General features: G+C 39.8%; 1 protein-coding gene across 1 annotated transcript in view; it reads left to right on the top strand.

Annotated features, from left to right (window-relative positions):
• Positions 1-2,104: 2,104 nt before the first annotated feature.
• The window catches only part of LOC129092643 (alpha-2-macroglobulin), a 32,589-nt gene continuing 13,091 nt past the window's right edge, over positions 2,105-21,602 (top strand). The window contains exons 1-21 of the mRNA XM_054600692.1: positions 2,105-2,303; positions 4,341-4,524; positions 5,410-5,566; positions 8,078-8,130; positions 9,536-9,556; positions 10,206-10,374; positions 10,484-10,568; positions 11,341-11,461; positions 11,561-11,675; positions 11,760-11,869; positions 13,118-13,273; positions 13,530-13,766; positions 14,042-14,105; positions 14,538-14,683; positions 14,777-14,926; positions 15,502-15,735; positions 15,883-15,973; positions 16,220-16,370; positions 17,113-17,338; positions 18,261-18,387; positions 19,860-19,981. Of these exons, the coding sequence (XP_054456667.1) occupies positions 2,215-2,303; positions 4,341-4,524; positions 5,410-5,566; positions 8,078-8,130; positions 9,536-9,556; positions 10,206-10,374; positions 10,484-10,568; positions 11,341-11,461; positions 11,561-11,675; positions 11,760-11,869; positions 13,118-13,273; positions 13,530-13,766; positions 14,042-14,105; positions 14,538-14,683; positions 14,777-14,926; positions 15,502-15,735; positions 15,883-15,973; positions 16,220-16,370; positions 17,113-17,338; positions 18,261-18,387; positions 19,860-19,981 (2,808 nt within the window). The 5' untranslated portion in view covers positions 2,105-2,214. The remainder of the gene's footprint in view (positions 2,304-4,340; positions 4,525-5,409; positions 5,567-8,077; positions 8,131-9,535; positions 9,557-10,205; positions 10,375-10,483; positions 10,569-11,340; positions 11,462-11,560; positions 11,676-11,759; positions 11,870-13,117; positions 13,274-13,529; positions 13,767-14,041; positions 14,106-14,537; positions 14,684-14,776; positions 14,927-15,501; positions 15,736-15,882; positions 15,974-16,219; positions 16,371-17,112; positions 17,339-18,260; positions 18,388-19,859; positions 19,982-21,602) is intronic.

Raw genomic sequence — 21,602 nt, 5'->3', positions numbered from 1 at the left:
TTTGTCTTTTTGGATGTTATAAAGTACATCACTTGCTCTGACTGATTCTGAGTCACGTGGATGCATTTATTTCGTGTGTCCACCACCAATAAAGATCCTAATTGACCTTCCATTGTCATTATTTTCTTGCTGAGCGACACGCAAAAACAGACAATTCTTGTCTCTGAACCCAAAACCAACACATTTCATTTTGTCTTTATTTCACTAACCTTCGTCATACTGGGCTGGTTATTGGGTGTGATGGTATTTACAGACTGGTAAAGTCAGTGTTGTGGAAGTAAACGTCTCAGCTGATCTGTATTCTGCTTCCTGTCCTCGCTGGGGAACGAACAAAGTGAAGAATTTTAATATCCTGCCAGAAATTCCCCTCATGTTTACCCTCTTTTGTGTCTCACAGGATGATGGGCCTCATCTGATTTGTCCTTGACACAAAATGTCCTTTGTTGTTTTTTGACTATTGTTGTTGCCTAAAACAAACCAGGTAGGACTACTTCATGAGTGTGGACTGTGATGATGACGATTCTTCATATCAACAACCGTGAACCATGAACATCAGTTCACTTGTCACGTGGAGACTGTATATAGGAAGTGGATGTAGTCGTCATGACGTCACTCATTGGTTTGTGGACTCCTGTTGAGTTCGGCATCTTGTTTTTTGCAACCAGTAAACAGGAAGTGACCATATTTGGACTGAGGAGGAGTGACGTAGAGACGCCGTATACGTCTCTGGTGTCGACCTGTCAATCAGTGTGTAGCCCCGCCCTAAAGCATCCCCTGCTTTATGGTCTGTTTGACTCTAAATGGAGCATCATTTACTAAATGAACATCATGCTGTATTGAAGAAGACTTGAAACTAGAGATTGAGACCATAAACTCATGTTTACAATGTTTACTGAGGGAATAAATCAAGAGAGAAGTAGAGTCATTTTCTCATAGACTTCTATACAACCAGAGGAGTGGCGACACACTGGCTCTTTACATCTGGATACCTTGGACTTTGCTGCATCAATCAACTCCCCCCTATCTGTCTCATGTGAGTCTCCCAACTGTTAGAAAGTTCAACACTAAACCACATGAGTGGCCTTTAAAGTCCCTTATTTAGTCAAAATCAAGTCCCAGAGTCCTGCACATGTTCCGTTTTTTAGCTAATTAAATACTGAAATGTCGAGCTGTGTGCATTGTGAGTCTAAACTGTTAAATGTATTGTAAAGTTTTTATTATAAATGTATTTTGTGGGAGAGATCGCAGTGGGGCTACGATCTTACTTGCATTCCAAATACCATACTTTTTTCTTTTTACTGCAGCTGCCCTCACAAAGTGCGTACTGTTGCATGCAGTATACATTCAACTGACAGACGTAAGAAAAAAAAAGATGACGGCACATGTGTGTTCAACCTGGTACATTTAAACAAAAAACATCAATGATTCAAGATAGAACATAAAAACACTGTAAAGCAGAAGAACATTACAAATCAGGGAGCAAATAAAACACGACTGTACGTAACATAGTGCTGCTCCATTCATATTTACAACATATTTACCATTGAGCAGCTGATGAGGCTTTAGGGTGGGACACAGGTATTGAACTACTTCATCATAACATGGCTCTGTGAACTTTGACCCTCTTGCTCTGTGTATCTGCTGCACAGAGCAAAAGCTTGCTGTTTTTTTTGCACATTGCAAGGATTCAGTCCAGAACACCCTGGTATATTTGGCATATTCTACTCTACTTCACATGTTATGTATCGGGACATACGGAATCTTTTTCTGGCACATTAGATCATTTGGTGTCTTTGGTGTTTGAATGCACAGATGATCTCAGGATAAGTTAATCTCCCAGTCAGGCCTCTTGTTGCTCAACGCTGTGTTGAAATGTCTGGTCATCTTGTTGGATCAGTCAGACAATGGATCCTGTATGTCCACCTCCCCCACACACACACACCCCCAGATTCCTTAAAAAAAACTGGAGGAGTGGACTTCAGGATCAGTGATTCAGCTTGTTTGGGAGGTGAACCTCTTTCGGGAACAGGGAGGAGGCTGCAGAGGTCCAACGAGTTTGGGTGGGAGTGACTCCAGAGGGGGGTATAAACAGCCAAACACCACCACCGCCCCCATCTGTTGGAGCAACTTGCCCCCTTTGCACGTCCGACTCTGTCCGTCCTCCTCTCCCTGACTCCGGCCCGCTGCAGGCTTGGAAGTGCGTCTGCGTAAAACATGGCACCTGTGCTCCAAACGCTCACCCTCCTCATCCTCCTCATCCTCACCCTCCTCACCGCGTCAGCAGAGGCACACCCCAATGACAAGTGAGTAGAAAACCTTTTTTGTTTTTTTAATCAACAAGAAAAAACAGCAACAACAACAAGAACAAAAGTTTGGGTTGTGCGTCACTGTGCCAAATTACGCACGGGTGCCAAGGTTCTGCAGGAGAGGCAGCTGCAGGTGATGAAGTAAAACAAAAGTTAGATTTACAGGTGGTGTTGTTTGGTATCACTGAGGACCAAACATCCAGCAGAGAGTCCAGTGGTTGGCCTTAAAACACTGTTATGCAATCAGCAGAGAGTGTGTGTGTGGTGTGTATATGTGTGTGTGTGTGTGTGTCCATCTGCTACCACTTACCATCTGATTAGTAAGCTGCTTTTAGTGGGAACAATCACTGGTAAAGCCTTTCACTGTGATTCTACTGAATCATCTTAATGATCAGTTTAAAGAGGACGTCGTTTGTTTTTTAAATGGAGACCTTTGCTCTTAGTTTCACAAACACAACTTCTCTGCACATTGATTCTGCTCTGACCTTTGTTTTGTGTGTTTTTTTGCAATCATCTCAACTCTCATCTCACCTCCTACGCCTCTTATAGTTTTTGAGGCAGAGTCAGATGACTTTTCTTCATCTGTGCAACTTTCGGCTGTGGTTAAAACGGCATCAATATTCTCAGCAGCAGCAACCAAAACTCATTTAAATGTGTCCTTTATTTCTCATTGGCAGCAGCAGGCCTGTGAATGCCAACCAGCCTCAAACGCAGCAGCAGAGTGGTTGTTTACAGTGTCCTTACATGGAAAACAACTGTTAAAGTAGCACCACATTTCAAATGCTGAATGTCTTTTTCAGTGGTGGAAAAAGTACTTACAACTCATAAGACTCATCATTAAGCAAAACTCATAAGTAGCCGTACTTGTTTTGTGACTAGTAGTATAAAGCAGCAGAAAATGGAAAAAACAAAATAACTACAAATGCATCAAAAGTTGAGTAAATGTTCTGAGTTCCTTTGCACCACTGGTCTTTTTTGCACATTTCAACCTGCAATATAAACGAGCTGTAAACAAAACACTGACATCATCGTTAAAATCAATATAGCAAACCTACATTTGTCTGTTTACTTATCCAAAAGAACGGGAGAAACATTAACGTTTATTAGGAGTTGTGTTTCTGGACATTTGATGAATTAAAGTCCAATATATATATATACTCAAATTTTGGCTCCGTCTTTGGTCTCCTCCAACTCCTGAAAAATATGTTGTTTTTATAGCTCCAGTATGTTCACCAGCTAGTTGCTAACTGTGTCCCTGGTTTGGTAGGTTATAGTGAGTTTATGTCATAGACTAGATTGATGATGCATCTCCACTTCATCCCACTGTTAAAAAAAAAAAGAAGACAAAATATCCCTGATACGGGAGCGGCCATCTTGAGATCTTGACGTCATTTGGAGCCAGAGTTTAGCCACAGATTGTTAGCGTGAGCCACCTAGCTGCTACGTTAGCACCATGGCTAGCTTTAACATACATCAGCGTGATAAGAACAACCTTAAAATTACAGAAACCATATTTGGGGAAAAATGAACTTGACGTGTAATCTGGTTTTTTTTAAGTTTGGTCCACGTCCCATACGTTAACATGGAGGGGGCGGGGCTTATGACCTCTACTGCAGCCAGCCACCAGGGGGCGATGGAGTTGTTTTGGCTTCACTTTTGGGGAGCTGTCATGTCGTCCATATTTATATCCAGTCTTATGTTTTTACAGATATGACTGACACCTTTCACGTTACTCATCTGCGTAGTCATTTGACCTGTATTATAAAATATTGATTAAAGCCATTTTTAATGTCTTAACTCTTGAACAGGTGTCCCAGTGTTCACATCCACCTCATGGCTAAACTTATTTTAACATGCGACTTCTATAATTCCCTTTCCAAGCCTTGGAACATGTTTTAACATTATCCAATAACAAAATACATGAGATGATTGTTATAGCGCTGTAACAGAAACACACAGAATTGCTTTTGGTTTTATTTTTAATGCTTTTTTTCTGCAGCACATCATGTCCTTTTTTTCCCCCTCTGCCTGCAGGATCTTTTTTGTGGTGACCGTGAGCTCCCAGGTGATAGGAGGCCATCGGGAGACCCTGTGTGCTCAGATCCAGGGCCCCACGGAGCCCGTCACTCTGACCGTCGCCCTGGAGATGGACTATGGAAGAACCACCATCCTGGAGGAGGAAGTCAACGAGGACTTCTACCGCTGCTTGAACTTCCAGGTCCGACCCAACATGCATTTGATCTTTGGGTGTTTGCAACTGCATTGTTAGTGGCGGCAAAGTGGAGTGGAGCAGATTTTAGTGGTTAAATGCGTCCGAGAGGTTCTCAGGTAGCCCCCCCGCTCCACTACCACGACTAATGGTCATTATGGACCTAACCGTGCAGATGGTTCCTCTGCTTTCCGTCACACAGCCGCCTGCTGTCATGTAACTTACGGAGGCCGTTGCTCCATGTCGATGGAAACGACCCGCCGACCCCAATCAGCTCCGTGACGACAGCGCTCGCTCTCACTTCGCTCCAGTGTTTGGGCCCCGCCGCAGGGGGAAGTCAGAGTCTGGCCTTTGTCTATCCGTGACAAAAAAACAAAAAAAGGCTGCTTTTCTTTCTGCCAAAAGGCCGACCATGTACCTGCATTCCTCTGTACTATGCCCCCCCCCCCCCCCCCCCACTCTAACTCTCAGTCTCTCAAAACACACAAAAAACACCCTTCACCCAAATTTGGAAGCAGTCCCTGTTTCATAACAGCAGCTCCATTAGCAAGTGAAAACATATGCTACTCAAGCATGACGACATTCCGTAATTTACCATGTGTGATGGACGAGTCTTTTGCTGAATTTCAGCAGAACTCTGTTGGATTTGTTTCCAAGCTGTTATTGACTTGAAAGTTGCACTGCAAAAACAAAATGTACACTCTAGAAAAGTGCACAAAGCTCTCCTTCCTTCTCCTCCTTCTAAAGGTCCAATATCCTCTCTGACAGATGATGCACTGCCAAAACAAAATCCAGAGAAGTGCACAAAACTACATTAAAAACATTCCTTCCTTCTCTCCTAAAGATCCACATTTCCTCTCTGACAGCTGCATGTTTTCTGTTTGTTTTCTGCAGGTCCCTACCGTGACCTCCAGAATTGTGGCAACCATTATTGTCACCATTCAGGGTGAGAGCTGCACGATGAGCAAGAAGACCAAAATCCTCATCAAGCCTCCTGCTTTCATCCACATCATCCAGACCGATAAACCCATCTACAAACCTGGACAGACCGGTGAGTGGTAAACGGACCGCTTTGGAGGATATTTGAAGTGTCAGAGCTTCCTGCTGTGAGGGAGAATATGCTGCTGTCGTACTGTTCAAACATCCCCCGTTATCCAGACTGCACCGCTTACTATTCAGCTGCATTTGCACAATTTTGGTCTACATTCCTTTTTCTATCTGCATAATGCTGAGCCACTGATTTTAGGAATGCTGTCTATATTCAGCTCATGGAGGACAGAGAGTTCCTCAAGAGTTCTTGGTAGAGGTTCTGTGCAGTCAAAAAAATATATAAAAACATCCAGCAATTGAAAGCTCACAGCACTTTAAAAAAATGTATTTTGTGTTTTTCTTCTTAATTTTGAGGAATACTAAGTCCACAAAATGACCATCTGTATATCAATGACTCACTCAGTGTTACTTGGAATTCTTCAAGAAAACATTTTGTTTTTCAAAAGTGACCGAAGAATCAAAAAAATGGAGAAACGGTTTTGATGAATTGAAGTAAATTGGCGTCTACAAACTCACAAACAACTCGTGCAGAATAATCTCATAAGTCTCACTCACAAAGTCAAATTCTCACTGCTCGTGCATTTTTGTTCAAATTGTGCATGTGTTTTTTTAAAATGGTTCAATTTTAGCAAAGATGCATGTGTTTGTGAAGTAGTGAGTAAACCACTGTATGAATAAGTTGGATTATACTGCACCAGTACATTTTACCGGAATTCATCAAGGCTGTTCTGTTTTTTCTTTTATTTGCTGTGGAGGCCTGAGAGAAAAACAAACTAACACGAGGTGACTCAGAGGCCGACCTCAACCTGAGCACGCACTGACTCATGGACTTCTGTGAGGGTTTAGTTCTGTCCCACTGTCAAACCATGGTGTTTGAGCTCTCTCTCTCTCTCTCTCTCTCTCTCTCTCTCTCTCTCTCTCTCTGACATTTTGAGCCTTTTATGAACACTTTCTGTAAATCTGAATCTCTGCAGACTTTGCCTGAGGGAATTACCCACAATTCAAAGCGATGTGACTTTAAAAAACGGGGGTTACCAGTGGAAGCCTGGTGTATAACATTAAGGATTAAAGATGGATCATAAACACACGTAGAAACTTTATGACACAGATTCATTCATCAAACATTTCGTTTTGTTATAAAAGCGGTTTTGACAATAACAAGTAAACAGATTATTTGACAAATAACTCTGGAAGACGTTCAAACGGGAGTAAAAAATATAATTTACATACCCACGAGTGCACATAACATGTTCAGACGTTGTCATGGTAACGTGATATGTTGCAGCACAGTGCTGTCCCTTCATATTTAAACCGGTTTGAAGCCCTTACAGTCTCATTTAACAGGTTACATCAGTAAGTTCATGGGGGGGGGTTCAGGGTTTAAGGCTTTAGGGGGGACACTGGGGTCGAGACATTTATATACAGACGGTCATTTTGTGGGTGAAATATTTATTAAAAAGAATATGAGAAAAATACTTCAAATCCACAGGCTTAAAAATCCCTTTTTCAAAATTGCTGTGAGCTTTCATTGTGATTTGATGAATGTTGAACACATTATTTTATATAGTTTTGTTGTGAAACACGGCCCCCATTTACTTCAGTTCATTAAGACTTTTCTCCATTTATTGGGGATTTTTTGTTCAACGAAGAGATGTGAAAAATGAAAAACAAAGTTTCCTTCAAGAATTAAGGTAACAAACAGAAAGTAACTGATAAACAAATGATTTATTTTATGTCATTTCTCATCATACTTGTATAACCTCGGCTATAGAAAGACGTGTTGTCTAAATATGATGCCGTTGGTTTAAAGGACTTGTGTTTCTTAAAATTGGTATTTCACACATTTAGTATTGCACCTTCTTATCTTTAGGGGATTTGTGAGAAAGATCACTTTTTCTAGTCAATTATATGGGTCAAGCTCCAAAAACCACCAAAACCTGGACTTCCCAGAATGCAACTTGATAGCGTCTGTCATTAGGTCATGCCTCTCTAGAGGAGCGCTGTCTCGCCTGAGAAAGTGGTCATAGTGATGTCAACAGGGTTTTTTTGGCTTGTGCACGGGGATTTTTCACAGAAAGCCGAAGACAAGGAGGGTCTCACAAAACATGCTATTGAGTTGCATTATGGGAAATGCAGTATCCAGGGTTTTTTGGCGCTTAGAACCCTTCTATTTGTGAGATTAAGGATGTTTTGCACTTTGCTGCTTTCATTTTGATCATTGTTTCTTTACTAAATACTACTTTATATTGTTGCAGTGTCCTTTTTTAAAACCATATTTCTTAAAAAACTTGCTGCTTCTTTGTGTTAACTGAAGAAGAATCTTTTTTGGTTTCACCAGAAACTTTGCTAAAGAGTAGTGCTGTCTTTTTGTTTTGTGCCATCTAATTACAGCTGTACTGTATCATTTAATACAATTGATTCCCAGTCTGTCTTACTGATATGTACTGCTGTCTGTTTATTATATTAAGAGAATAAATTGATGGTTATTTTTTTTTCTGTTTTTCTTTTAAAGTCCAGTTCCGAATCGTCTCCATGGACTCTAATTTCATCCCTGTAGATCGAGTGGTGAGTTTTATTTACTCATATTTTTTATTTTTACCCCTTTTTAAAATGATGATGATATTGTCTGATGTGTGTTATAATTCCAAGCAGTGAACTTTTGCAGTCTGGTGTGATTTCTGCCGAGCAGTCAGTGAATCTGAGGAGCGAGGTCTATTTTGGTTCAGGGGAGTGGGAGGTGAAAGGAAGGCTGTTTGTTGATTCAGAAGACAGCGTGGGCGTGAAGCGCTGTGTGGAGTAGTGTGATAAACATGCTGTCAGAGTTCATTTGGCACACACTGCATCTGACCCAAACATCTGAATCAATACGGGGCTCAGGGCCTTTTCCGTTTGTGTAGAGAGGCTGAAAACAGCACCGCGTGCAGCCAAATGAATTCAAATGTTTTAAATGATCTCATAGGAAACTATAAAGCTGTAGCGTTTTTCTGTCTGAATGTCCAAATGAGATGAACAAAGCTTCACACATTCACGTGACTTTGCACCATAGACTGTAAGAAGTGGAGGTAGGCATTGTGACCCATTGGTTTGTGGGCTGACATTTTGTGATTTTGCTGTCGCCATCTTGGATTCCGGCCATCGTCATGTTGTTTTTTGCAACCAGTGAACAGGAAGTGACCATATATGGACTGAGGAGGAGTGACGTAGAGACGCCGTATACGTCTCTGGTGTCGACCTGTCAATCAGTGTGTAGCCCCGCCCTAAAGCATCCCTGCTTTATGGTCTGTTTGACTCTAAATGGAGCATCATTTACTAAATGAACATCATGCTGTATTGAAGAAGACTTGAAACTAGAGATTGAGACCATAAACTCATGTTTACAATGTTTACTGAGGGAATAAATCAAGAGAGAAGTAGAGTCATTTTCTCATAGACTTCTATACAACAATTTTAACAACATTTTTGCTGACTTGGGCTTAATATGTCATTTAATTTTCAGTTTTTCAGTCATGTGATGATAAACAAATGGGAAGTAATCTATGAGGTGAAACAGAAAATAATTAAAGGGTAGCTTCTTTATTTCTTTCAACCTGGACTTTGTGTTTCTAAGTCAAAATGATTTTAAAGTGTTCCAGTATTGAAGGAGAACGCTGCAGAGGCTTAACGGGCAGTAGTGTAATCGCTCAGGGCGACTCCTCACCGTCAGCGTTCGGCCACTAAAAGTGCTTGTTGTTGCCACTGACAGACTCAGATAGTTATTGGAAGTAAAACTCTACTGAGAAGTAAAACTCGAGTCTTTACCTTTTGGCTGCGTTTTTCTTCGTCTACTATAAAAAAAAAAATAGAAAAAGAAAAGATAATGATTTTTCTTCTGTGAACTAGCTTTACATTTACTTTATTCTTGGTGTATATTTTGTGCAAATTCCATTTACAGTTTATTAACCTTTTTATAATTTGTTTTTTTCTTTTTCAGTACAAAGTGGTGGAGCTCCAGGTAAGATTGACTGAAAGTTATTGTATGACAGATTTTCCCATTTTATTTTCACATATTACAGAAAATAGTCTGTGTCAAACAAACGTTTATGAAACTTAAAGGTTTTCATCAATATAATCTTACCAAATGAACACCACTTTTATGAGTAAAAAGCTAGCGTTATGCTATAGAGGACCTACAAAATTGTCACATGACTTCACATCTCCACCACTAAGCGTGTGCTTATTACAAATATTTGATCTAAATACAATATTGTATTCTGTTATTTTGAGACTAATCTTATGAGTTTGGCGACCTCTAGTGATAGTACCAAATACAGTGTGACATGAAAACCATCGTATGCAGGGACACTGAGATGAACGGTCTGAAAGCTTTTGTACGGACAAAAACATACGCCGTCTGAATAATTTGAAAGTTTTTATAATCACAAAATGAAAAAACACACCTAGCGGATTGTAGCAGGATTTATTTTTCCTCATTACAGCGGTTAAAACAACCTTGTGGGCTTCTGTATTACGAAACAATACATCAGTCCACTGTATATCTGTTCTGTCCTTCTTGAAATTCGGTTCCTTTTGCTGGTTAATCTGCAGCAGACGGCCGTTGGCTCTGACCTCAACCTTCAGTCATTGTTTCTGTCTTCATGTAGGATCCCAATTCAAACCGCATAGCCCAGTGGTTGGAGAAGACTGTCACTAGCGGCATCCTTGATCTCTCCCACCCGATGATTCCTGAGGCGGTGCAAGGAAAATACAAGATCACCGCCTCGACGGACAAAGGAGAGAAAGTATCCCACAGCTTTGACATCAAGGAATACGGTCTGCAGCAGCTACATACAAACAAATATGATGATTTACCCAAAAGTAATGATGTTTGATCTGTATACATTTTCAGCATTCATTTTTTTGATTCTGTTTCTTGTGCTAGTTTTGCCAAAGTATGAAGTAAAGGTTCATCTACCCAGTGTGATTTCCATCCTGGACCACGAGGCAACGCTAAAGATTTGTGGAAAGTAAGTGTCCCACTTACACAGGACAGACGGGGGTTGACATTGAAGAAAGAAAAAATTTAATTCTCCTCACTAAGGAAATATAAACTGTAATGATACTGCAGTTTTTTTGTATATTTTTCTATTTACCTAAAAGTGCCGAAAGCAAAATTTAGAGCATATCTATTGCCTCTACATGGCGGCTAGAAGCTAAAGGTGCTAAATGCACATTATCCAGGAGACAACCTCCGGTACTTCCAATGAAGCCAATGTGAAAGTGTCTGTAAACATTGCATTCTCTCTAGTGTCCACCAGGGGGCGACTCCTCTGGTTGTATAGAAGTCTATGAGAAAATGACTCTACTTCTCTCTTGATTTATTCCCTCAGTAAACATTGTAAACATGAGTTTATGGTCTCAATCTCTAGTTTCAAGTCTTCTTCAATACAGCATGATGTTCATTTAGTAAATGATGCTCCATTTAGAGTCAAACAGACCATAAAGCAGGGGATGCTTTAGGGCGGGGCTACTGTGACTGACAGGTCACAATCCGGTCAAAAAAAAGAATAATTCAATTCCAAAAGTCAAAACAAACACCAAGGATATACTTATATCTATATATCCTTTTAGGTTTGTTTTAACTTGATTTCTTTAAAAATATAAATTACAATTTCATTATGACTCTAAGAACTTCTGATGGATATTGTGCTGTTACCTTCTCAGTCAATATTGTCTATGGGAAATATTAACATGACATACTAAAAGCATCTCTGTATCCTTGTGCTTTTTCCCCTGCAGATACACTTATGGAAAACCTGTAGTTGGTTCAGTCAAGGCAGTGTTTTGTAGAAACGCCATCCGGTATAACTGGTATTCAGCTGCCCAAGAAAACAACATCTGTGAGACGTATGAGATGACGGTGAGTACTCCAGATATAAACATGGGACTTGCTTTCTTTCACAAAATTCTATTATTATTTTTGTTTAGTTTGTAACGGACTCTTGTTGTTACCTTCTAGACGGATACAAGTGGTTGTGCCACACAAATGGTGAACATGACCAAGTTTTCGCTCAAGAAGACCAGGTTCAAACAGAACTTTGAGGTGACTGCTGAATTGGAGGAGTACGGCACAGGTGGGTCAACTGAAGACACATTGTCCTGGATCACTGAGAAAACAGAGCTTGTTCTTGATGATCTGTATCTTTACTTCCATCTAGGGGTGGTTCTTAAAGGCAGTGGGCAGACCAGCTTCAGCAGTACCATCAGAACGGTCACCTTCGAGGACGTACCTGAAGCCTACAAGCATGGCATCCCATTGGAGGGAAAGGTAATCCGTGTCATTAAAGACCAATGGGAGCTGTAGTCTGCTCTCAGCTCAAATGTTTCTTTATATCATTGGAAATGGCTGAATCATTCAACAAATATTCGTATGGACATTCATGGTCCCCAAAAGATAAGAGTTTTTCTTACTGAGACTTGCGGTTAGACGCTCTGACTTACGTTTCTTCCTGGCTGAACAAATAATGAACTAAGGTGAAGTTATTTAGGATCCTCAGAGGATAAAGTTTTTCGTGCTGCCCGCATATCAACAACTACACATGACTACGTCCATGACAAGGTAGCTTGACAAGATATGCATTCAATTTGCTGTGAATATTCATGGTCTCTAGAGGTTGGTTCCTAATAACTGAATCTTTCTTGTAGTGCAACCACAAGGAAATAATTTCCAGCAGATCGCAGTACACAGGAATTATCAAAAACTTATGGGCAAACATTAAACTGAACACGTTTTAGCTCATCAGAGGATGAACCCTTCAGATTTTGGACACGCCATTAGATTTTCTCTCAAGCAGCCTTTATCACCTTTGCACATAAGATATTGCATACTGTAAAGTTCAAATTGCCAGATATTTCTGAACCAGGCGGTAACCTCTGGTTCTACCAAGTTAAGCCAATGCGGAAGTGTCTTACAGCTGCATTCTCTCTCATGTCCACCAGGGGGCGACTCCTCTGGTTGTATAGAAGTCTATGAGAAAATGACTCTACTTCTCTCTTGATTTATTCCCTCAGTAAACATTGTAAACATGAGTTTATGGTCTCAATCTCTAGTTTCAAGTCTTCTTCAATACAGCATGATGTTCATTTAGTAAATGATGCTCCATTTAGAGTCAAACAGACCATAAATCCTATGATTGACAGGTCGCTAACAGAGACGTATAGGCGTCTCTACGTCACTCCTCCTCAGTCCATATATGGTCACTTCTGTTACATTGGTTGCGAAAAGAACATTAGGCGACAGCCAAAGTCCAAGATGGCGACGGCAAAATTTTCGAACTCCACACACCAATGGTTGACGTCACCACTTCTTATATACAATCTATTTTTCTCAACACATTCATACTCCCGGGGGGGAATAAACCCTTTAGCCTTAAACCTTTTAATGACCAGCACCAGCAAAGTTAGTTTTTAGTCCTGCTGGAAATGTTTGAGATTGGCAAAATCATTAGTATGTTGAATGAATGATGAACGTTTTAGTCTGCTGAGGTCTTGCTCATGCTTCCTGACTTGTTTGCAGGTCAAAGTGGTCGGTCCAGACAGCAAAGCTGTTGCCAACGAGGCCGTGTATCTGTTTGCCCGCAACGTTCTAAGCCTGAACCTGACCACAGACAAGAGAGGCATGGCTTCGTTTTCTTTGGAAACCGCTCTCTGGAAGGGCACTGTGTCAATAAAGGTCGGTCACTGTTGTTCGTTCAGAAGAATCAATTCAGTTCCTATTAATAACCAAATCAGTATTTATCAATTATGCAGTCCATATCTAATTAAATAAACTTTACAAAATATCGATCCCGTTGAAGTTGAACAACACGGACCTAAATTCCTATTAAATTAATCCATTTTTGAGAACTGGTTGAATGTGAGTTTATTGGTAATAACAAAGAGTGTGATGTGAAATGTGACCTTTTGACCTCTGCTTGTCGTGTCAACAGGCGAGTACTAGAAGGACGGAGGAGAGTGAGGCGTATGATCACCATGTGCTGCGCCCGGCCTACCTTTCGGCCCATCACAACGTCGCACCGTTTTACTCCAAGAGCAGTAGTTTTTTGAAGCTCATGCAGGTGAACGGGAAGCTCTCCTGTGACAAAGATGCAACGGTGCGCGCTCAGTACATTATCCAGGGGAAGGAGCTAAAGAAGGAACAGGAAGTCCTCGACTTCTTTTACCTGGTGAGACATTTGTTGTTTTGAGTTTCTGTCAGAATTACCTAAATCATGTTGTTTTTTTTTTTTTTTGTTTGTTTTTAAATCACTTAACTTGCACAACTTGCCTACATTATGCTAACGTCTGGTTGAACAGTAATTAAACCGCTGCATTGACTCTCTTTAAGACTTTTTTTGCAAAAAGTAACTGCACCTACTTAAGTATAGTGATTGTATAAAAATGTATTCTTTGTGAAAAAACAAACATTTGATTTATCTAACTGTGTTACGTTTCCTTGTAGGTGATGTCTAAAGGTGGAATTTTGCAGCATGGTCGTGTCCCGGTGGCTGTTAATGCAGGAATCGGTAAAAACTAATGTTACATAAACTACAACAGCCATCTCAAAGGATTAGTCTGGTCATGAACTGTATTTCCCTTATTGTCAGCAAAACCCGTGATAAGAATCAACACTAAACCAACTAAGGCAGCTGTTTTTAATGCCAGAAAGCTCAGATAAGCCCACCGTATGCCACACGCCCAGCAAAGTTAGCAACAACCTGGTGACTGTAGTGACATATTTAGCAGCTTTATAGCCAAATATTTCCCTCAGGAGTCTCCTCTGATATCATGACGTCAACTGCTGGAGGTTAACGGCTTGAGTTTGAGTGGCGTCCCCAGTTAGTTTGGTGTTTGTTGCATGCCATATCCCATAATGGCTAAAGTATGTTATTTGTGTTGTATGTATTTTGGTAGTCTCACATGGTCCTTTCCTCGTCTCTCTGTGTTTCATGCTCCAGTCAACAAAGGAGAGCTGTCCATCTCACTCCTTCAGGTTACAGATCTGGCACCATTTGCCCAGGTGGTCGTTTACACCATGATGCCCAGTGGAGAGGCCGTGGCCGACAGCCGGAACTTCCCCGTTCGGCTCTGCCTCAATAACAAGGTACCGCCTGAATGACCAATTTCACAACATAAATCTGCTACCTGAACTTCTACCTGAATCTAATGACTCCATCTCGTTGTCTCCTGTTCCCAGGTGTCTCTGAAGTTCTCCTCTCTCCAGGAGCTTCCAGCAGAGAAGACCACGCTCAGCCTGCAGGCTCAGCCGGGCTCCTTGTGCTCCGTCAGGGCCATCGACCAGAGCGTCCTGCTGCTGCAGGCGGAGCAGGAGCTCACCGTCAACTATGTACGACAATAATCTGCGTTTACATCTGAACCCCAACACCTGAACATGCAGTTTTTTATTGTAAAAAAGATGACTGCCTTGATTTAGTATAGTGTAAACTTGCAGTCAGCCAGTGTGCAAAAGCCTCTAAAACTACATCTAGACACGTTCAAGTCACAAATTATTATTATTATTATTATTATTATTATTATTATTATACTTGGTAATATTAAGGTGATAATAATAATTATGATTATTATTATAATTTGTTTTATTATTACTATTAATACTATTATTACTTTTATTATTTTTTATTATAATTATTGTTATTATTTTTACTATCATATTATTATAACTATTATTTTGTATTATTATTACTGTTATTATTTTTTATATTATTACTATTATTAATTATTATAGGTGTTATTCTTATTGCTATCATTATTATTTTGTATTCATTTATTTGTGTCTTAAGATTACATAAATATTTATTTTTGTATTGAGAACATGGTTGTGCAGACCTCTACTTCCTGTACCTGCTCTCTTCACGGCTGGCTTTCCCCGGCTCATGTACATGTGTGTGTGTTTCGGTGCAGGTGTACAGCAAGCTGCCTTTTCAGAAGCTGTCGGGATACAGCTACGAGGTGGAAGACAATGAGCCGTATCCTTGCTTACCAGAGCCAGAACCAGAACCACAACCAGTACCAGAACCACAACCAGTACCAGAGCCAGAACCAGGACTGGAGTTGGTGGAGCCAGCTAGTCGACCGAAGCGCTCATTCTACCATGAACCGCCCAATCACAAGGATGATGTCTACAACATCTTTAAAGTAACATTTAGCATATAATATGTTTGTCGTATATTTATCAGGGTCATTTAAAACGTAAACATTTTGTTTCATTCTGTAGTCGTCAGTGGAGACCAAATCATATTACTTTTTTATCATCCCTCCCTCTCTCTCTTCCTTCTCTTCTAGGAAATAGGAATCAAAATTGTCACCAACTCCGATGTGAGAAAACCGTACAACTGCGAAGAAATCTACGATGTGCCACATATGGCATATGACGGTATGTTTTTATGCTTTTCCCACTGATATGTACCATTCATATTGACCCTAGAACCAGACATGATATACTGTAAAGCTTTCAGCGCCTAATCTAAGGGATCACAGCGACCTGCAAAGGGTTAATCTCGCTGGAAAGACCAATTAGACAATTAGAACATACTTCCCTGAGACCTGGATCTGGGAATTGGTGTATTTTTCTTTTTTTATATATATATATATATATATATATATATATATATCGTCCTAGACTTTGCGGACTTCGTAGACTCTCCGGTCCCCATGGCCAACATGATGCCAAAGGGTGAAACTCAAGGTATTGGAGATAAAGAGGAGGCGAAGAAAGAGACCGTCAGGACCTTCTTCCCAGAGACCTGGATTTGGGACCTGGTTCCTGTGGGGTAATAATAATCAATTATCAAATAATTTATTAAAGAAGTGACTAAATAGGCAACAATCAAATTAAAAACGAGGAAAAAAGATGACTTTTTTATTTATAAATAGATTTAAACACAGACAAACTTGTGGTGATGATGATGAAGCTACCAAATACAGAAATGTCTTCTTAACTTAAAGGTTCATTAATTTTGTGTTTAATTGACTTTTAGATAAATCGGACAATTCTTTCACTGAAACATTCCCCTTGAATTTATATGCTCTTATTCATGCTAGCAGCGTTGCTCTAGGGAAGGGAAGGTCGGACAGTTACTACCACTCATTGTGCAAAACTTCATGGCAATCCATCCAACAGTTGTTGAGATATTTCAGTCTGGAGCAGACATTCAGGGTTCTCATAGGATGCATCCTAAATACTTTTTTTTTTTTCTAGTGCCACAATGAGGTTGACATTGTATTTCAAGATATCATTGTCTGATGTTTTTTAGCTTTCATTGGTTGCGAAAAACTATGGGGAACATGGGGACGGCCGTAAATCAACGAACTAAGGGTTTCAAAAAATCAACAAACTAATGTGTGACGTCACGATGACGACGTCCACTTCTTATGTACAGTCTTTGCGTCAAACACCCAGGATATCTCCCTATTTACTAATGCAGATTGTCTTGAAATTTGCTCTGTATATTTGTGTTTTCTCTCATAAAACTTTAAACTTTTCATTTGACTCTTGGTGGTGTGTTTGCACAGAGACAGCGGGTCCGTGGACGTGGAGAGGACGGTCCCTGACACCATCACTAAATGGGCGGCCGGAGCTTTCTGCGTCTCCTCCGTGGGCTTCGGCGTGTCGCCCAACATCGGACTGGTCGTCTTCCAGCCGTTCTTTGTCAGTCTCACCTTGCCCTACTCCGTCATCCGAGGGGAGGTGTTCACGCTCAAAGCCACCGTCTTCAACTACCTCTCCAAGTGCATTATGGTAATTAAGGTCTTACGGATGGAATTTATTTAAATGGATTTATAACGGTTTAGTGTGAGGGTACGATAATAATAATAGATATAGAAGAAGTCATCCCATATTTCCTACTAGAAATGTCGTCTTAATTTTCTGGGGCTATTAAAGGTTGATTCATTTTGTGTTTATTGACTAATGAGTAGGATAATGGTTTATTTAAAACGATTGTTTATTTTTATGCTTTTAGTCATGCTATAGTTGCATGGCTCTAGCAATGGCAAGGCCGGACAGTTACTGCCACACAAACTTCATGGCAATCCATCCAGCATTTGTTGAGATATTTCAGTCTGGAGCAGACATTCAGGGTTCTCATAGGATGCATCCTGAATACTTTTTTTTTTTTTTTTTCTAGTGCCACAGTGAGGTTGACGTTGTATTTCAAGATATCATTGTCTGTCAGTCCAACACATTGCAAAAAACTTCATGGCAATCAGTTGTTGAGTTATTTCTGTCTTGAGCAGACATTCATGGTCCTCATGTATCGTAATGACTTTGTTAATGTCCTGACTTTTTGTATATTTTTGTTTTAAGATAGCATTGTCTCTGGGTCCAACACCTCATCGCAATCCACCCAACAGTTGAGATATACAGATATTTCAGCCTGGGGCAAACATTCATGGTCCTCATAGGATGCATCCTAAATACTTTGGTGTTCCATTTACTTTTTTTCCCTACTGCCCCAATGAGGATGACATTTGTATTTCAAGATGTCATTGTCTGTTGTACAAAACTATCTCAACATTCAGTTGTTGAGATATTTCAGTCTTGAGCAGACATTCATGGTCCCCAGAGACCACCAAGAAGTGACATTTTCTCTTGTATCTCTTTGCATAAGTATGTTTCATCTCTTTTATTTATTTGTTTGCCTCTGTTGTTCGGTCTGCAGGTGAATATTACACTGGCTGAGTCAGACCAGTACGACTTCAGAAACTGTGATGGCTGCCATTACCGCGTGTGTCTGTGCGGAGAGGAGAGCAGGACCTTCTCGTGGATCGTAACTCCAACGGCTCTAGGTATTAATAGAAATAATGCTCGCGCAGTCCATTTGATTTGGAAAGAAATGTATATTTGTTTTTAAACAAATGATTTGTTAAATGTTATTTACCTTTACATGGTTTTGTATCTTCCTTTTGGTGGTCTGTGAAAAGATTAATATTATGACTGTATGATATACGGTACTTATGTGACAATAGAAATTATAATAATAATTATCATTTTGGAATAAAAAAATGAATAAACACAATAATGATTACACACAAGACAGGAAAAAGACAAATGTCAAAGAAATGTTGAATGAATCAGAAAATGTTATGGTCTTGTTTTTCTATGTAACATTAAACATTTATATCTAAATATGCAACACTCAAAAGCTAACGTCTGAGGGGGAAAAACATCCTTATTTATTGTGAATTTAAACAAAAACAACTAAATTCTGATTGTGCACAGACACGTGTGAGCTCCACCTACTTTAAACTGATAAGAAAGGTACAGAAAAAAATAAAATATATATATATTTATTTACTTTATATATATATTTATATTAAGTTCAGTTTCATTTGAGGCCACATTTGATACACAAACATTTACAAGTAGTACTTGGCATTAAAAACGATGGCGATACAATATTTTTAAGGCACTTGGTGTTTTTTTTGTTTATATATATATTAGAGTTCAATTTAAGATAAGTTTGTGCAACATACAACATGCATTCACAAATCAAAAAACAGCATTGGCACTTAGTCGGTCGAGTTTTGATTTTAATATCCGTGCAAAAATATGTATCCTAGCTCCGCTCCCCCTGCCTCTTAATTACCACAAAGAGTATCTAACATCACTGTCGCTAACAATATAATGCAATCTTCCCATCGTCATAATTAAATACTGATGATGTTTGTTCCGTCCGATGCCAAACTTACACTCTCGGTGACACAAAGATGAGACGGAACAAGCTAATTAATCCCTATTAGGGGCGCTGACAGCTGTTGCGTCTGCACTGCTGGAAGCAAAGACAAGGAGGGGGAGGGGGGTGGAGGATTTCCATCAGCCTCCATCAGCAGGGATGGAATACGAGGCTCTGATGAATGTCAAATTGCGCTCCCCTTAACTCCCCCCTTAGAGGAATGCTGACAATCACTTGTACTAACAAGTCAGGTAGTATCTCTGACGAAACACTCAGAAACCTCTCCCTCGGGGGGTGATCTGTACTTGTCCTCCCGTGTGAAGGATTGTGGGTTGTGATGGAAGGGAAAGGGGGGAGATAGAGTGGTATAATATGGGGATTAATGAGATGGCAGACAGGGGGAGGAAGGCAAACACAGACAGGAGGTGATGGAGAATAATGAGTGGGATTGAAAAGCAGGACGGGGGAAGATGATTTTCTTTTTTTTGCCTCCGTACACAAAATGTGACAGTGTGACAGCGAGCGCTAATCAATACAGCCCCCGTGCTTTCTGAATAAAGACCATGTATGTGTGTGTGTCCACAGGTCAGGTGTCTCTGAAGGTCAGCGCGGAGGCCCTGAAGACCGACGTTCTCTGTGGCAACGAGGTGGCCATCGTCCCCGACGTGGGTCAGATCGACACCGTGGTCCGCACGCTGCTGGTGGAGGTCAGTGACCAGGCAGAACGGCCCAGTTCGCCTGCTAATGAGGACAAATATGCTTGTTTAAAAAAAATAAATAGAAAGATGGTAAACCTTTTTAAGGTACAGTGAACGCACCCTTGTGTCCGACTTGATCCCGACGTTGTCAATGATGACCTTTTTTAGATCTTTACGGCCGCAGTTTTTCGAGCCGGGCGCCACAATGTTTCCTGGCTTAGTGTGTTATGACCTTTTTGTGTCGTTTTTTTTTCATCATATTTTTTATGATGTACAATACTATGACTTCTTTAAGACATTTTTAATGCCATACTATACAAAATATGCTTTTTATGGTTTACTTAAATAAGATAATTTATGACCGGTACTATGATTAATATTCCATGACCTTTATGACATATGAAATACTTTTTTGACATTTTTATCTTTAAGACATGCTATACTATGACTTTTTTTTTTTTTAACTTTTTCCACATACTATAATATGACTTTTTTGACTTTTTTGTTCTATATTGTCTACCTAAGGTATTCTTCTACGCACCTGTCGTCTTACTGGAGTTCAGAAGTTTTGCTCTTGACATACTATACTATGACTTTTTTTTATGACTTTTTATGATTTCTTTCGACATTCTATACTATGACTTTTTTATGACTTATTACATACTACACTTTCTTGCTTTATGTCTTTTGCGGCATAATATACAATGACTTTTAAATCACTTTTTTTATGACACACTATACTATGACTTTTTCACCTCACTTGGTGTTCCTGCATCCTTTGCTTCCTGGGTTGTCTTTGTCTTGCAGGATCTGGGTTTTCAGCTTCTTGAGCCACTTGTTTGGTGTCTGGTATAACTGTTTCCTCAGAGTTCTTCTCTCTTCCACTTTTATATACATAATATACCATCGATGATTGGAAAGCTTTATTAATCCCCAATGGATAAACTCATTTGTCCCGGACTCAACCCATACAAACAATAATTAACACAGACATTGCATTCAGAGTACAAAAGGAATACAAATGCAAAGTATAACGAACAAATAACACCATAAAGAACAATTTTAATCATGATAAAGGGATGAAAGATTTAAAAAAAAATCTATTGGTCTTCATTTAAACATCTGACTGCTGCTGGAACAACTTTCCAACATCTTGTCGCTCACTGTATGAGCTTCTGTGTACCTTATTATTTTTTTTTTTTTAATGGATTGCATTTAAAATACAGAGCCGAGCCTTTCTGATCATCTTATTTAACTGTTTTTTACTGATTTCTTTTTTTTTTAACATACCATACTTTAACATTTTACGATTATTTCGACATAATATACTATGACTTTTTGGAAAACTATGTCTTTGTTTAACATACTATACTTTGATTTTATCACGACTGTTTTCAACATATCATACTTGGACTTTTTAATGACTTTTTTTAAATACTATGCTATGATTTTTTTTTACATACAATACTATGTATTTTGAATTTTCAACATACTTATGACATACTATACACTATTACTTAAATAGCTGGCCACTGTGGCTTCTTACGTTACTCAGACAGGACGGCATAATGCATATGTCGGGGACTATTTTCAGGAGCGGATTAATCCACATTTGGAGTTTAAGTGAGTG

Source organism: Anoplopoma fimbria, chromosome 1, assembly GCF_027596085.1.
Source record: "Anoplopoma fimbria isolate UVic2021 breed Golden Eagle Sablefish chromosome 1, Afim_UVic_2022, whole genome shotgun sequence".
In the NCBI taxonomy this organism is placed as follows: Eukaryota; Metazoa; Chordata; class Actinopteri; order Perciformes; family Anoplopomatidae; genus Anoplopoma; species Anoplopoma fimbria.
This window is presented reverse-complemented; position numbering and strand designations above follow the sequence as displayed.